General features: G+C 44.2%; 2 protein-coding genes across 2 annotated transcripts in view; one reads left to right on the plus strand and one right to left on the minus strand.

The window, feature by feature from the left end:
- Positions 1-16,587, plus strand: part of SLC22A3 (solute carrier family 22 member 3) — a 330,912-nt gene that overhangs the window by 266,810 nt on the left and 47,515 nt on the right. The gene's annotated exons all lie outside the window — the stretch shown is intronic.
- The window catches only part of PLG (plasminogen), a 96,025-nt gene continuing 87,520 nt past the window's right edge, over positions 8,083-16,587 (minus strand). Inside the window, exons 18-19 of the mRNA XM_044290222.1 lie at positions 8,514-8,659; positions 8,083-8,316 (exon numbers count right to left, since the gene is read on the minus strand). Coding sequence (XP_044146157.1) covers positions 8,155-8,316; positions 8,514-8,659 — 308 coding nt within the window. The 3' untranslated portion in view covers positions 8,083-8,154. The remainder of the gene's footprint in view (positions 8,317-8,513; positions 8,660-16,587) is intronic.

A 16,587-nucleotide genomic window follows, 5' to 3' on the forward strand; every position in this document is an offset into this window, starting at 1 on the left:
CAGCCACTTGAAAGTCTGCGCGCCCACACTCCAGCAGTGCTGCCAGGCCCAGCAGCACGCAGCTTCGTTGTATGCTCCACTGTACGCTCCGCCTCTCCGGCCAGTAGGACTGCCGCCCAGACTGGCAGCAGGATCACTCCCTCTCCTCACTGCAGGTACGCCTCTCTGCCTCCAGCTGCCCCCTATTGCACTGCCCACAGCCTACAGGCCCTGCAGATAGCGCTTTCTCTGTCTGTCCTGGAGGGGCCTGCGACCCCTGTAGCTATACCATGTGAATAAAAAAAAATGATAATAATCCTCAGCAGGCAGCCCGGGCCCCCAGTGGCGTAGGGCCCCATAGCCATTGCTATGGCTGCTATGGTGATCCCTATGCCCATGGTCTCATAACATACCCCAAACCTCCCCAAGGTTGTAAACTTGCCATCAGCTGGCAAAACAATATAAAGAACTCCGGTTCCCCGGACTAACCGATTGGTTCCACCCCACGACTGATTATAAGGCCTGTGGAAATATACTGCACCAGTCGGTGAGACCAGCGAAACTCCATCTAATAACCCATGTCAGCCGGAGGAGCGTAGCCCAAACTGACTACTGGTAGTATTTTGTCAATGTGAACACTTAAAAACTGTTAGTCACACTCTTATCATAACTGATCGCCCTCTAGCCTCCCGCACCTTACCCGGGAATACGTAACAGAACTACCACTCATATATAGCACCCTCAACATTCGTATGGAGTGCAGCATGTTACCCATAGAATCCTGATCTACAATCGGGTTTAAAACAGATCAAAGCAATCCTATCTATATCCATAGTAACATTTCGGTATATAAATTCACTGCAGTATACGGCTAGAACAGCTTGGCCTATCTAGTTTCCCTCCCCCCCCCCCCCTCTCCGTAGCCCTACTGGTAAGGAAAATCTATATATAACAGTGAGAGGGAGAGGGAAAACAGCAACCAGAAAAGATATTCAAGTAATCACTTGCATAATGAAAAGAAAACTGAGTCCCATTAAGTAGGGTGTTGAAGCTCCATCTTGATCTGACGTTCATTCCTGTCCAGCCATTTTGCCGCTTCCCTAGGATCTTCAAAGAAACTGGTGGTATTCAGGGCCACTACACGCAATCTAGCTGGGTATAGCATAGAATATGGGACCCCCAAGTTTCTCAGTCTCTTTTTAACTTCCAGAAAGACTGTTCTCGGAGGTGCTCCAGGAGGCAAAGGCCTAGTCGGCACCCTATGGGCACGTTCGACTGCAAACAGTGGGGTTTGTGCATCCTGCCCCACCTTCTCTTTCAGCCATGCCTCAAAGTATTCGGTGGGATTCCTCCCTTCCACCTTCTCAGGTACTCCCACAATGCGTACGTTGTTGCGGCGCAGACGGTTCTCCATATCGTCTTGCTTAGCCGATATAACATTTAACAATCTGGAGTGTTCAGCAGTGTCCCTCTTTAAAGGCTGTACCTCATCCTCCACCTCTCCCACTCTATCCTCTAGAGCTGTGGTACGCTCAGCCAATTTTCTGAAGTCATGCCTTATAATGGAAATGTCCTCTTTAATTGCGCCTACCTGGACCGATAGTGCACTCAGGGACTTGCCACATTTTGAGATGGCATGTAGCACATCCTTTAGCGTAGGTTCCCCAGAAATTGAATCGCTAGGCTCACGCTCCGGCTCCTCTCCACTCATTTGTAGAGCCGCATACCTGTTGGCGCTCTGCCGCATGGTAGTGGCGGGAACCCGCTCTTCATGGTCTGAGTCGTCCCCACAGTCCGGTGGCGCTCCATCCTGGCTCTCCAGACGTTGTCTGTTGTTGGCTGCCTGAGAGGATCTTGCAAATTGACTCAGCTTCACCGCCATTTCTTTCTGCAGCTCTGCAGTGCGATCCCGCCGCTTCGGCGTGCTCATCCCGGGGCCATCTTGGGACTCCTTATCAGCTCCTCTGCCTTCTCTCTTCCTCGACATGCCTGCGTCTCCCGCTGACCAAAGTCCCAGTTTCGGTCACCGCGCTGAACTGCTCTGCCCCCCGACTGTACAGGCTCAAAATCTCCACTGAAATCAGGGTAAAATTAGGATTAATGACTGGGCAGATGCGGGAGCTCCCTCAGCGTGCGACCGCTCACATGCCTAGCAAGCCATGCCCCCCAGAAGAGGGCAACTAAAGTAATAACTGGAATGGGGCAACTACAGTACCCTGAACGATTATCAAAATTAGGGTTATTCACTTTAGAAAAAAGACGACTGAGGGGAGATCTAATTAATATGTATAAATATATCAGGGTCAGTACAGAGATCTATCCCATCATCTATTTATCCCCATGACTGTGACGAGGGGACATCCTCTGTGTCTGGAGGAAAGAAGGTTTGTACACAAACATAGAAGAGGATTCTTTACGGTAAGAGCAGTGAGACTATGGAACTCTCTGCCTGAGGAGGTGGTGATGGTGAGTACAATAAAGGAATTCAAGAGGGGCCTGGATGTATTTCTGGAGCGTAATAATATTACAGGCTATAGCTACTAGAGAGGGGCCGTTGATCCAGGGAGTTATTCTGATTGGAGTCGGGAAGGAATTTTTTATTCCCCTAAAGTGAGGAAAATTGGCTTCTACCTCACAGTTTTTTTTTTTTGCCTTCCTCTGGATCAACTTGCAGGATAACAGGCCGAACTGGATGGACAAATGTCTTTTTTCGGCCTTATGTACTATGTTACTATGTTACATGTGAAGGGCTTTTGCAGCTTTTTTTATTTTATTCTTTATTTAAACAGTTTCAATGAAGCCAAGTACAAAAGTCTCTTAATCATAGTAAAACATATCAGACAAAGACCTGTATGGAGAGTCACCCTTAACATAACAGTTTCATCATAATCAAAATAAAACATTTTTAAAGAATGACCTGTGTGGAGAGTCATCTATAACATATCCGTTTCAGCACAATTGTGTGCAGTCCATATGATACAGTCTAACAGTGCTTCGAGCTATCAATCTTATCTTAAATACCGCATAATCAATGAGACAGTAGGAGGGAGACAAACAGCAATACATGGGGATGAGTTATAGGGAAATAGGGAGGTAAGAAGAAGGGGGAATGAAGAGGGTCTCTATTATGTTAATAGAGCATGGTACTCTGGTGTGCACTGAAAGGTGAACCATGGTGTCCATGCCGAGACAAATGCCTCATGAGAGTTTTTCAGGGTAGCTGTTATTCATCCATTCTCCATATATCCTCTATCTTGTTGATCCAAAGGTTTATAGCAGATGGGTAAGGTAATTTCTATCTGGCTGCGATACAGGCCCTAGCTGCGTTGACCAGGTAACGCAATATTGATTTGTATAGTAGGCGGTTAGGTAGGTCCGAGAGAAGTAATAAAAAGAAGCTCGGAGTGTGGGAAAGGAAAAGATCTGGGTCATGGTTTTATGTACCGACTCCCAAAATGGTCTGATTCTACTACAGTGCCAGAAGATATGAATCAGTGTGCACGACTCACATCTCCAGCATAGTGGAGATACTGAGGGGAACATTTTCTGTAGGCGGGTCTGGACATAATACCATCTAGTAAGTATCTTGTAACTTGCCTCTTGAAATTTACAGGCAATGGATGATTTATGCGTAAGATGGAATAGCTTTGGCCATTGGTCGGGCGGCATATCTGTCCCAAGATCAGAGTTCCATTTATCAATAAAAGGAGAGCGGAAGTCCGGATGTGGAGCCACCAACGCTCTATAAAACCCTGAAAGAGAGTGTCGGTATACTCCTGAGCTGACACAAGCCTTTTTGTGTCAAAGATCTGTCAAAACCCGGAGACAAAGGGATCGAGGAGTGGAAGTGAGATATTTGTTAAGCCCTCCAATGCCCCAGGGTGCACGGGTCTGACAGATTTTGTAATTCGGAGTATGTGAGCCATCTCCCTGCTGTTCTGAAGAAAGGGGCTCTGTACTTACCACTCCGACACCATTGCAGGTATGGCCCTGAAGAACAGCTGACTAGGAAGTCCGGGTGACCCTAGTATGCACACGTTAGTATATTTGTGGAATTGGAGTAGTGTGGAGCCTATGGTGGGGTGAGTACAGAGAACATTGCCCATGGCAGGAGCTCTAAATGGGTCCGGGAGCAATACTGTTCAATGGCAACCCATTGTTTAAAGGAAGCATGTAGACACCAGTCCATCACCCGCTGAAGCATGGTGGCGGCATAATATTTTCTAAGGTCTGGGTTCCCCAGTCCCCCCCCCCCCATTCCTTCAGGACAAGAAGCAGAGAGTGGGCCAGTCTCGGGCTCTTGCCCACCCAGATAAAGTTAAAAAGGTATTGGTGTATTTTGACAAAGAAATTGGGAGGCAGTTTAATTGGGAGGGTCTGAAATAGGTATAGTAGGCACAGGAGGACATTCATTTTAAAGATGGCGCAACGGCCAAACCAAGTGTACATACCCTTTGCCCATTTAGTGAGGTCTCCTTTAGTCTGACCTAACAAGGGGGAATAGTTTCTACTTTAAATTTCTCTAAGGTCTTTTGGGATCCAAGTTCCCAAATATTTAACCGCTCCAACAGACCATCGGAATGGGAAAGAGGTCATTAAGTTGGATTCCAGGGAGCTGGACAGCGAAATATTTAAGGCCTCTGAGTTTTGAAAATTCATTTTTAGATTAGTCATCGTCTGGTAAGAGTTGAATTCAGTAATCAGATTCTGGAAAGATGTCATAGGCCTTGTGATTGTGAACATTAGGTCATCAGTGTATGCCGCAATTTTATATTCCTGCCCCCCTACTGAAAGACCAGTGATATTAGGGTTCAACCTGATTGTTAGGCGTAAAGGCTCTAAGGAGAGTACGAAAATCAAGGGTGATAGGGGGCAACCTTGTCTGGTCCCGTTTTGTGTTTAAAACGTAGATGATAAAACCCCATTCACCTTCGTCGCCGCAGAGGGGCAGGTATATAGGGAACTGATCCAGGCCATCATTGAGCCATCTATGCCTACATGGTGTAGGACTTCAAAAATCCACTGCCAGCTCACCCTATCAAAAGCTTTTTCAGCGCCTGTGGACAACAGGCAGAAAGGTATGTTCTGAAGTTTAGCTTGGTGAATCAGGTTCAGTACTTTAGTGGTATTGTCTCGGGCCTCCCTGGATGGGATGAAGCCCACTTGGTCAGATTGGATCAGGCTTGATAATAGGGGAGCCAGGCACGTGGCTAAGATTTTGGCAAACAGAGGTCCACATTAAGTAATGAGATTGGGCGATAACTTTCGCAGGCTGCTGGATCCTTTCCCTCTTTATGTATAACTGTAATGTTGCTATCATGTTAAGGGCCTTAATACGTGGAGTCAGCAGTAAAGGTAAGTACTTCTTATAATAAGATGCAGGTAGTCCATCTGGATTTTGCAGAGACCCAATTGAGATAGATATTTGCGCATAGCAAGGGTTAAGGAGGGCCTAGTCGCGCTGGAAAAGGGGATGTTATACAGGAACTTGTAGTAATGGGCAAAAGCTTCAGATATTTTATCTGGGTCAATTAGGTTAAGGCCCTTTGGATTGCCGATTAGGGGGACATAGTTTCTCGCTCTCTGTTCCCGCAAAGATCGAGCTAGAGTCCTGCTACATTTATTGCTATATTCAAAGAAGTGCCTTCTACCTTTGGTTAACAAGGTTTTGGTGCGTATATATAATTCTTCTTTCAGCTTCCCGCGAGCTATCAAAAGGGCTGCCTTAGCCGTCTGAGCATGAGATTGTTTGTGAACAAGCTGAAGGCGGGAGATCTGTAATATTTACATATTTACTTAATCTTGTCTGTTCTGTGTTTGTCATTTTATATATTTGCCAATAATTCATAACAATTCATAACAAGTAATTCTGTATATCATTTTTTTATGTTTCATGCTGGTTTATATATTTCCCTTCATTGTAACTGTTTTCATACATAAAGTTTACTCTTGCTATGATACCACATCTCAAGCCTCATGTGTAGTCCTTTTATTACCATGTAGCCCAATAGTAAGAAAGTTTATCTACATGACGTTTGACTTATTACCTAGCCTGTCATATTATTGTAATTTGATAAAGTCAACTAAGAGTACTTAAAAATATGCATTGTTGTGACCATTGTATTGTATATCTGTAATCACCAACTAGATACACGAACTCTGATCATGCATGCAAAACCCTCAACATGTCTTAAACATCCAGTAGTGGGACTACAAAAAGTGCAAACTTTTTTTTATGGTTATGAACAACGTTGCTATTATTTAGCTTCAGGAATGCTAAATTAAGCAACTTCGTAGTCTTCATCAAACATTTGACTGCCGTTTTGCTGCTGTACAGTATGCAACTGCTTCTGATGTAGAAACAAGGGCACATTGTTCAGCAGCATGCTATAATTTGCTCATCCTTTTTCTGGGTGTTAGCATGGATTATTGGGAGAGACATGCCCACATGAGAAACGTCTGAAACCTTTCTGGTATTGAAAATGTTAGGCCTCTTTCACATGGGCGTTGCGTGTATTTTTCCAAATTTGTGTTAATTAAGGTATTTTTTATAAATAAAAATGAAATATTTTGACTCAATTTTACCACTGTCATGAAGTACAATATGTGACGAGAAAAGAGTCTCAGAATGGCTTGGATAATTAAAAGCGTTTTAAAGTTATCACCAAATAAAATGACAAATGTCAGAGTTGCAAAAAATGCACAGGGTAATGCTTTTGTCTTCTTGCAGTGCGCAAAAAACATGCCAGATCGGAGATACTAACACAAAGCTAGAGGCAGTTGAGCTGAGCATAGCTCTGGCACATTTTGGGCCTAACCCACCCACAGTGTCAGTGGTATCATCAGATCCCAAAGCAGACATGACCCTGGTTGTTCTTTGGGGGGTATGTGGCCTCTGCTCTTAATTGCTGCCACCACCACCCTCCTTCTCCAATATTGCCTCCTCCTTTCTCAGCACCTCAATCCTATTCTAAGGTCCTGTCCAGCACACAGTCATCAGAGTCCTCACCCTCCCTGCCACTTCTATCAGACTGTGGGATATCATGGTGGGTTCTTTGGCCCCACTCTCCTGCTCTGCATTTGCCATGACTGCCACTGTTGCTGCCCCCAACACCAATACCATGGCTACGGGTGCCACCACCACTACCAAAACATAGCTATCCATGTTGTCTGCAGTGTCCTACTAAATCTCCTCCTCAGGGCTGTACAAACGATCACTGCTCTCACACAAGTCGTCAACAGGGAGACTTTCTTTACTATCTGCCGTAGGGTGTGGTGTGGTTGTCTTGCCTCTTCTTAGGAAAAACTAAGGCACCCACTAGGAAGGGGCAGTAAAGACTGAGGACTTCTTTGGAAGCCTTCTCTGGGGCTGCTAGGAGGAGGAGCAGGAGGAACAATGTGACCCTTGGCTCCACAGAACGGTGTCAGACTCTGATGTCACCTACATGTCATTTTGCTGCAACTGAAAAGAGTGAGCCATCCAATACACAATCTCATCCTCTTTCTCCTCCACGATAATTTGCCGGATAGCTGGAGCTGCTACTACCCACATTCTGGCTCTTTCATATGGAACCCTACTGTAGACATTTTTGGGACTCACAGACAATATTGTGCAGTACCCTGTGTATTGGTGTAGTAATCATGTATATGCTAGTTTGCATATTATTATTATTTTTTTAACATTTGGAACAGTGTGGAGATAAAAATGAACCCCCAAAAAACAACTTAGATTGCACACATGTGGAGACAGAAATAAATGGAACTTGATTGAGGCCTGCTACCTAATATCACGTTATCACTCACAGATAATTCTGCGCGCTACCCTGTGTATTGGTGTAGTAATCACGTATACAGTGGTTCGAATAATTTCAACAACCCCAAAAAAAAATGTAACCGTGTGGAGACAGAAATAAATGGAAATGGATTTACGGTAGTCCTAAAATCATTTTGATAAATTTCTCCTCGTAATGTTTATCATTTGTATCATAATGTTATTATGACAGTTTTTTTGTGTATTTTAGCACAGTACAAGATTCATGAAAGTGCATTGCTATGTCAAAAGTGTATAAAGAAGCTATTATAGATTAAAAAGCTTAGACTAACTGATTCCAAGTATTTTATTTATTACAATGTACCTTGTCAGTTTCTTCCATTAAATTTTTATTTTACTAATCTTTAATTTTCTTTCATTGTCTTTTCAATCCACGGGATAAACATAGATACACGTACATATACACCAGGCTTCATTGGCTGTGCACAGCCAAGACCCCAGGAAGTCACCCCTTGTATAATATACTTTTCTCCATCAAAACAGCTTAGAGGTCCTCCACTGTCACCCTGTAAGACAAAGCGGATGAGTTTTCACCCAAATCTCTCTCTATTTAATATATATATATATATATATATATATATACATACATACTGTATATACACTTTAATATATTTATATATTTAATATATACATATACACTGTGTATTTTTTTATTTATTTAAATCAACAGACTTTCTCAGGCTTTCCAAGCAATGTTTTATACCTGACAGCTGTCCACTCCACCGTGGATATTCCCAGCACACAGCATCCCGTTTGTAACTTTACCACCCAGATATTCAGGGCTGTTACATACTTTATTTTCAATCACAGGGAAACCAGCTTCTTTGAGTAGGCCTTCTTTACCAGTGGCTGGAAGCAGGACATACCAACTGTTAGTATTTACATGCAGAATATAATGTTTCTATTAGATATTCAGTATTAGATTTTTATAGATAATTCTTAGGAAATCTGATATACAAGACAGAAGAAAGCAGGATCTTAGAGCCATATGAATAATGTAGAAAGCAATTGCAGCAGAACTGAAGATTTAATGATGCATTTTGCACAGATGCACACAAGTTGATGTGGAAACTGGAAATTTTTTTTTCCCCCCAGAAATATTTGAATACAGCAGACATCAAGGTTATAACAAGGTGGATTAAAGGCCATCTGTCAGCAGATTAGTACCTATGAAATTGGCTGACCTGTTGAATGTACACTTGGAATCTGAAGGCATCTATTTTGGTCCATGTACATACACTCACCTAAAGAATTATTAGGAACACCTGTTCTATTTCTCATAATTGCAATTATCTAGTCAACCAATCACATGGCAGTTGCTTCAATGCATGTAGGGCTGTGGTCCTGGTCAAGACAATCTCCTGAACTCCAAACTGAATGCCAGAATGGGAAAGAAAGGTGAATTAAGCAATTTTAAGTGTGGCATGGTTGTTGGTGCCAGACGGGCCGGTCTGAGAATTTCACAATCTGCTCAGTTACTGGGATTGTCACGCACAACCATTTCTAGGGTTTACAAAGAATGGTGTGAAAAGGGAAAAACATCCAGTATGCGGCAGTCCTGTGGGCAAAAATGCCTTGTGGATGCTAGAGGTCAGAGGAGAATGGGCCGACTGATTCAAGCTGGTAGAAGGGCAACGTTGACTGAATTAACCACTCATTACAACCGAGGTATGCAGCAAAGTATTTGTGAAGCCACAACACGCACAACCTTGAGGCGGATGGGCTACAACAGCAGAAGACCCCCATCGGGTACCACTCATCTCCACAAATAGGAAAAAGAGGCTACAATTTGCACGAACTCACCAAAATTGGACTGTTGAAACTGGAAAAATGTTGCCTGGTCTGATGAGTCTCGATTTCTGTTGTTGAGACATTCAAATGGTAGAGTCCGAATTTGGTGTAAACAGAATGACAACATGTATCCATCCTCTGATGGCTACTTCCAGCAGGATAATGCACCATGTCACAAAGCTCGAATCATTATAAATTGGTTTCTTGAACATGACAATGAGTTCACTGTACTAAAATGGCCCCCACAGTCACCAGATCTCAACCCAATAGAGCATCTTTGGGATGTAGTGGAACGGGAGCTTCGTGCCCTGGATGTGCATCCCTCAAATCTATATCAACTGCAAGATGCTATCCTATCAATATGGGCCAACATTTCTAAAGAATGCTATCAGCACCTTGTTGAATCAATGCCACGTAGAATTAAGGCAGTTCTGAAGGCAAAAGGGGGTCCAACACCGTATTAGTATGGTGTTTCTAATAATTCTTTAGGTGAGTGTATGTGCCAGCATTGCTAAGAAAAATGAAGTTTTAATATATGCAAATTAGCGCCTAAGAGCAACGGGGGCATTGCCATTTCTCCTAGAGACTCAGCTCTCTCTACAACTGTCGTGCCCTGTGCACTTTGATTGACAAGGCCAGGCAGGCATGATCACGTTTACACTGCGTGGCCCTGTCAATGAAAGTGCAGAGGGCGCCTCTAGGTGTTGCTCCTAGAGGCTCATTTGCATATATTAAGACCAAATTTTTCTTGTGAGCACATATGAACATGGGACAAACACAGATGTATTCAGCTGCTATGTGCACTGCAACTGATCAGCTAGTTTCATATGTAGGTACAAATATCTTGACAGATGACCTTTAGAGGAATTCAAAAAGGCTATGATAGATGAAAGGAATAATAATGATAAGAAATAAACAATAATGATAATAATAATAATAATAATATTATACACTGGGCACTGTGAGATCTGTGACACGATGGCCAACAACTGTGACAAATTCCATTTATTATAATAGGGTCCATCCATTGTTACGCAGTGAGTGTAGACCCACTGTGTCCCTTGAATGGTTCTGGCTTGGGACTACTCCCTAGTGCATTATCTAAGTGTCCCCTTGTATTTACTCTTTAACACTTATACAAGGATCTGGGCTTCACTGTAGGGGATCAACCAGGCTGCCACCAAACAGAGCAGTCCCTGTTCAAGTGACTGCTGACTCATGGGGGAAGAGGGAGGTCAAGAGACACCAGTCCAGAAAACAGACAGCTCAGGCTGAGTGTGTGCAATCCAGTAAACAGTCTGAGATCAGGGCAGGCACCTCAAGGTCAGTACAGAGATCAAGCCGAAGTCAACTGCTACAAGAGGACATAGTTTTAAATTAGAGGGGCAAAGGTTTAAAAGTAATATCAGGAAGTATTATTTTACTGAGAGAGCAGTGGATGCATGGAATAGCCTTCCTGCAAAAGTGGACAATGGGCCCCTAAAGCAGGAGGGGGGAGTATACTTATTTAAAATATAACTTTTAATAAGATCAATGATATCAGAATAATAACACTCACTACACGTAATAAACATACATACACATAAACGACCAAATGAATGGTGCCTGGCTGGTATAAACAAAAAATCTGTTCCGTCCGGGGAGACGCGAACAGTCTTACCAGACCCTTTGTAGGTAGTGGGAGAGATCCTTGGATACAGGAGGCAGGAGACACTTGGAGCCGTGTAGATGGAGCACTGGAGTAAATCCTGTATAGCCCTAACAAGGTGAAAGGGGCTATTATGCTCCTACCTATCTACATGGAGCACTCGCCTTAGAAAAGGCGACCCCGTCCGGTAGCCTGTCCCTATGGTGGACCTAGCCCTAAAACTACAGAAGTTATGCCAGTGAATGGAAAATAGAGTTGCTTCCAATGGTCCCCCGACGTGGCACGTTTCTGTCCGTGACTCTTCAGGGAGAGACTGCAGGAAAATGAGATATATAAAGCCGCAGGTATCTATCCTGGGGCCGAATACACACTGGAAAGGGAAACAAGCCAGGAGGCTTGTACTCTGCTATCCTGGGGTAGGAGTCAGTGTAGCCCAGGAGGGGTAGTCCTGAGCGAGACGTTCCGGGGGACACAGTGGTCCCTAGCAAGTGAAACCCTTCTGGTTAGGGGTGACAGAGCAATAAACCAGCCGCTGGATGGTGCTGCTCAGGCACCATCCCACAGTTGAGGTGCCTTAACTGCTTGCCGATCGCCCATTGACTATATATGCCTGGGCAGTTGACATGTAACTCTGCATGGACGTTTTAAAACATCTCTGTACAGACTGTAGCTGCATGCTAATCGTGCAGCTGCAAGAGCCGGGAGCCCACTGTCAGTGACAGCAGGGCTTCCAATAGAGACGGCAGGGATTGGTTTTTCCACTGTCTCTGCCATTCCCATTGATGTATGCACAGTACACATTAAGCAGTACCGCTTCCTGCTCCAGTCCCAGTGGTCATGTGATTGCCAGGGCTCAGGATCAGCTCTGCAGTGAGGTTCTATTATAATAGGGTCCATCTATTGTTACGCAGTGAGCGTAGACCCACTGTGTCCCTTAAATGGTTCTGGCTTTCCCACTGTCTCTGCCCTCCCCATTGATGTATACATAGTGCACATTAAGCAATAACGCTACCTGCTCCAGTCACAGTGGTCATGTGTGGGGCTCAGGATCAGCTCTGCAGTGAGGTTGTACAGCTTTGTACAACCTCTCTGGGGACTGTATTCCCCCTGTAACTGGGGCTAGTATATTCGTGTAAGTGTAAAATTAATTAAAAAAATTAAATAAAAAACACTACAAATTTCCATCACACATGGCACCACAGCTTCTAGCCCCACCCCTAGCAACCATAACCCATACACCCCAAATATTAAAATGAGCATTATGGAAAGAGAACATAAAAAATTTTTAAACGTTGTTTTATTAAAGGGCTTCTGTCATCAGGAACATCGTTGTTAAACTGGCTGACTTTAAGCATGTGCTAATGTCAGCAATAGCTAACAGTCTTTGTCCCTTCTTTCTATGTGCTTATTATTATTATTTTTATGAACTTTTATTTTATGCAAATTAGCTTCTACAAGTAATGGGGTATTGCCCCCGCTCCATTCTACCTTCTCTGGCCAAGCCCTCATCATGTTGATTGACAGGGCCAAGCAGGATGAGGTGAACACTGCCTGGCCCTGCCAATCAACATAATGAAGGCGTGCCTAGAGGAGAGCAAGTGGAGCCTCTAGAAGTAGGGGCAACACCCCCATTGCTCTTAAAGGGTAATTTGCATAAAATCTGCAAAAAGAAATGTTGAAATTTCCCCTCCAAATTTCTCTAATTTGTGTGGAACACCTCAAGGGTTGACAAAGTTTTCAATTTAAAATAATTTGAGGGATGTAGTTTCTAAAATGGGGCCATTTATGGGTGGTTTCTTTTACGTAAGCCCCTCTTAATCACTTTATAACTGAATTGGTGCTTTAAAAAATGGTTTAGGAAATTTTCTTTTAATTTTAAAAATTCGAAGCCTTCTAACGTCCTAAAAAAATAAAATGCCATTTTAAAATAATGCCAACATAAAGTACACATATGGGGAATGCTAATTGATAACTATTTTATGAGGTATTACTGTCTGTCTAAAAAGTTGAGAAATTCAAATTTAGAACAATGTTTCCAAATTTTGGGTAAATTTTGGATTCTTTTTTAGAGATATAAATAAACTGAAATATATCGCCTCAAATTTACCAATGTCATGAAGTACAAAGTGTCACGAGAAAACAATCTCTGAAGGGCTGGAAAAGTAAAAGTGTTCCAAAGTTATTACCACTGTGGGGATTCGCTCTGGTAGACAGGATAACTGGACGCAGTATAGAGGCACCAACCAGTTCTTAAATCAAACAGTTCAGTGTTTATTCACACTCTTGGCAAAATCATAAACAAAAAGTCACATTCAACACAAAAGTCACCTTTTGGCTTTGGTGTTAGTTTACACTCAGCTGGCAGTTCTGCTTCAAAGAGTCCATGAACAGACTTTAGGTGGCCTGTTTCCCCTCACACTGGTCTCAGACCTCCAAGCCAAGCCCAAGCCTCAGATCCCAATACATAGATCCTTTCTGCTCAACCCAGCTGTCTTTTAAAGGCAACTAGGTGTTGTCAAAACCCGGACTGGCACATGAGTCCAGTCCAGTGTTTGACCCCACCTGGCTGCTAATCAGTCCAGCAGCCCCCCCTTTCCTTCCTAGTCTTTTGTCTGTCCATGTCGTGTCCTTGTTTGTTTCCCTGTTTATGTTAGTTACTGTTTTAGTATGTCTCACCGTGAGTTGCATATTAGTAGCCCTATTTTTGCCTTGCTAATAGTGTGTAATCTAGGAATCTGACCGGAGTACTTGTGACATTTTCTTCCACATACTTGGCTCTATGATTTGCACTTTATGTCTCCTGTATTGCTAAGCCACTCGAAGTGTGTGCACTAAGCGGTGCCAGATTACTTAAATCCTCATTGTAACTGGTCTAGAGGGTTATGTTGTATTCTATGTCCGTCTAACCACTGATACTTCTTACTGTTTACATTATCATTGTAATTGCTTTGTTCTTCTTTGCAATAAAAAGAGATTCAACAATAATCAGTCCAGCAGCACACACACAGAGGAAAATACCTGCCTCTCCATACAATTCCCTTTACTGGGTCACATAGCCCTCCCCCTTTGTTCAACCTTGAGGGGGTTAACACATGCAAAACAGTGCACCCGGGACAGGGCATCCGCGTTTCCCTGCAATCGACCTGCTCTGTGTTCTACCAAGAACTGAAGGTTCTGTAAGGATAAGAACCACCTGGTGACCAGGGCATTTCTCTCTTTGACCTGGCTCATCTACTTGAGAGGGGAGTGGTCGGTTACCAGGCAGAACTTTCTCCCCAACAAATAGTAGCGGAGAGATTTGAGTGCCCACTTGATAGCAAGGCATTCTCTCTCCACTTAACAGTACCTGGTCTCGGCTGGGGTGAGCTTGTGGCTTAGGAAGAAAATGGGATGCTCCTCCCCATTGACATCCTGAGACAGTACAGCACTGAGGCCTACTTCGGAGGCATCCGTTTGTACCATGAACTCCCTCTTGAAGTCGGGCGTCACCAAAACAGGGCCAACTTCAAAGCGGAAAAAGCCTCTTCCGCCCGATCATCCCAGCAAACCATCACTGATTTTCATCCCTTCAAATGTTCTGTCAAAGGTGCGGCTAGAGTAGCTAGAGTAAAGTGGGGGACAAACCTCATGTAATAGCCCACCTTTCCCAGGAATTACTTTACTTGCCTAGTGGTGGCAGGTCGGGGCCAGTTCCGTATCGCCTCTATTTTGTTCAATTGGGGTTTGATGAGTGCGCGCCCAATGACATACCCTAGGTATTTAGTCTCCCCTAACCCTCTCGCACATTTTTTCGGGTTAGTACAGCCTTCAGAAGGGAGTCCACTACTGCCCACACCTTGGGCAGGTGACTCTCCCAGTCGGTACTATGAATTACAATATCGTCCAGGTAAGTCAAGGCATACCTACGATGGGGACGAAGTACAACGTACATTAATCATTGGAACGTGGCGGGGGTGTCCAGTACCCTTTGGTGAGGTCCAAGACTGAGAAATACCTTGCCTGTCCTAACCGCTCGATTAGCTCATCCACCCGGGGCATGGGATACGCATCAAATTTAGAAATCTCATTTAATTACCGAAAATCATTACAGAACCGTAATGTCCCGTCTGGCTTGGTTATTCGAACCATTGGGCTGGCCCACTCACTTTTAGACTCCTCGATAACATCCAGCCTCAGCATTAGCTGCACTTCCTCCGAGGTGGCTTTATGGAAGTGTGTCCAGGGAGTTCTGAGAACACATCCGTGTTCCGACTAACAAATTCCCTGGCTTCCTGAGCCTGTTTAGAGGAAAGGCTGTCAGAAATTCTTATTGTGGCAACTGTTTCCCCTGCAGCAGACAGAGGAGCCAAAACCTATTCCCCTAGACAAACCGACTGTGGTCTGTCATCAACGCAGGTCTGCCTATCTTTCCAAGGTTTTAGTAGATTAACATGGTAGACCTGCTCCGGCTTTCGCCGCCCTGGCTGGTGTATCTTGTAATTTACATCTCCAATTTTCTCTATTACCTCGTAGGGCACCTGCCACCTAGCCAAGAACTTACTGTCCACTGTCAGTACCAGAACCAAGACCTGATCACCCAGGTTAAAGCTCTGGACTTGAGCCTGCTGGTTATAGATTCGACTCTGGGCTCGCTGAGCAGCCTCCATATTTTCCCGAACCAGAAGCAACACAGTCTCTATCCATTCTTACATCTGGGTGACGTATTCAATAACACTTTTATGGGCTGTTGTTCCCATGCCTCCTTGGCTATGTCCAACAGCCCGCGAGGATGTTGGCCATATAGCAGTTTTTAAGGGTGAGAACCCAGTTGAGGCTTGGGGAACCTCTCGCACTGCGAACATGAGATAGGGCAGGAGGAGGTCCCAGTCCCTTCCATCTTTGGACACCACTCTTTTTAACATATTTTTTTAAGGTTTGGTTAAACCTTTCTACCAGCCCGTCCGTTTGCGGATGGTAGACGGACGTCCGTAACTGTTTTATGTGCAGCAACTTGCACAATTCCCTCATGACCTTGCACATGAACAGGGCCCCTTGGTCCAGCAAAACCTCTTTGGGTAGCCCTACGCGGGAAAACATCTCCATTAACTCTTTAGCTATGAGTTTGGTCGATGTATGCCGTAGTGGCACCGCCTCCGGGTACCAGGTAGCGTAGTCTAGGATGACTAGAATGTGTTGGTGCCCTCTAGCGGACTTTGGTACTGGTCCTATGAGATCCATAGTGATTCTTTCAAACTGGACCTAGATGATTGGGAGAGGTACTAGGGGACTACGGAAATGGGGCTGGGGGCTAGTTATCTGGCAGGATACAAAGCTTATCTGGCAAAACTTACAAAACTTC

The sequence above is a fragment of the Bufo gargarizans genome, chromosome 4 (assembly GCF_014858855.1).
Source record: "Bufo gargarizans isolate SCDJY-AF-19 chromosome 4, ASM1485885v1, whole genome shotgun sequence".
Lineage (NCBI taxonomy): Eukaryota > Metazoa > Chordata > Amphibia > Anura > Bufonidae > Bufo > Bufo gargarizans.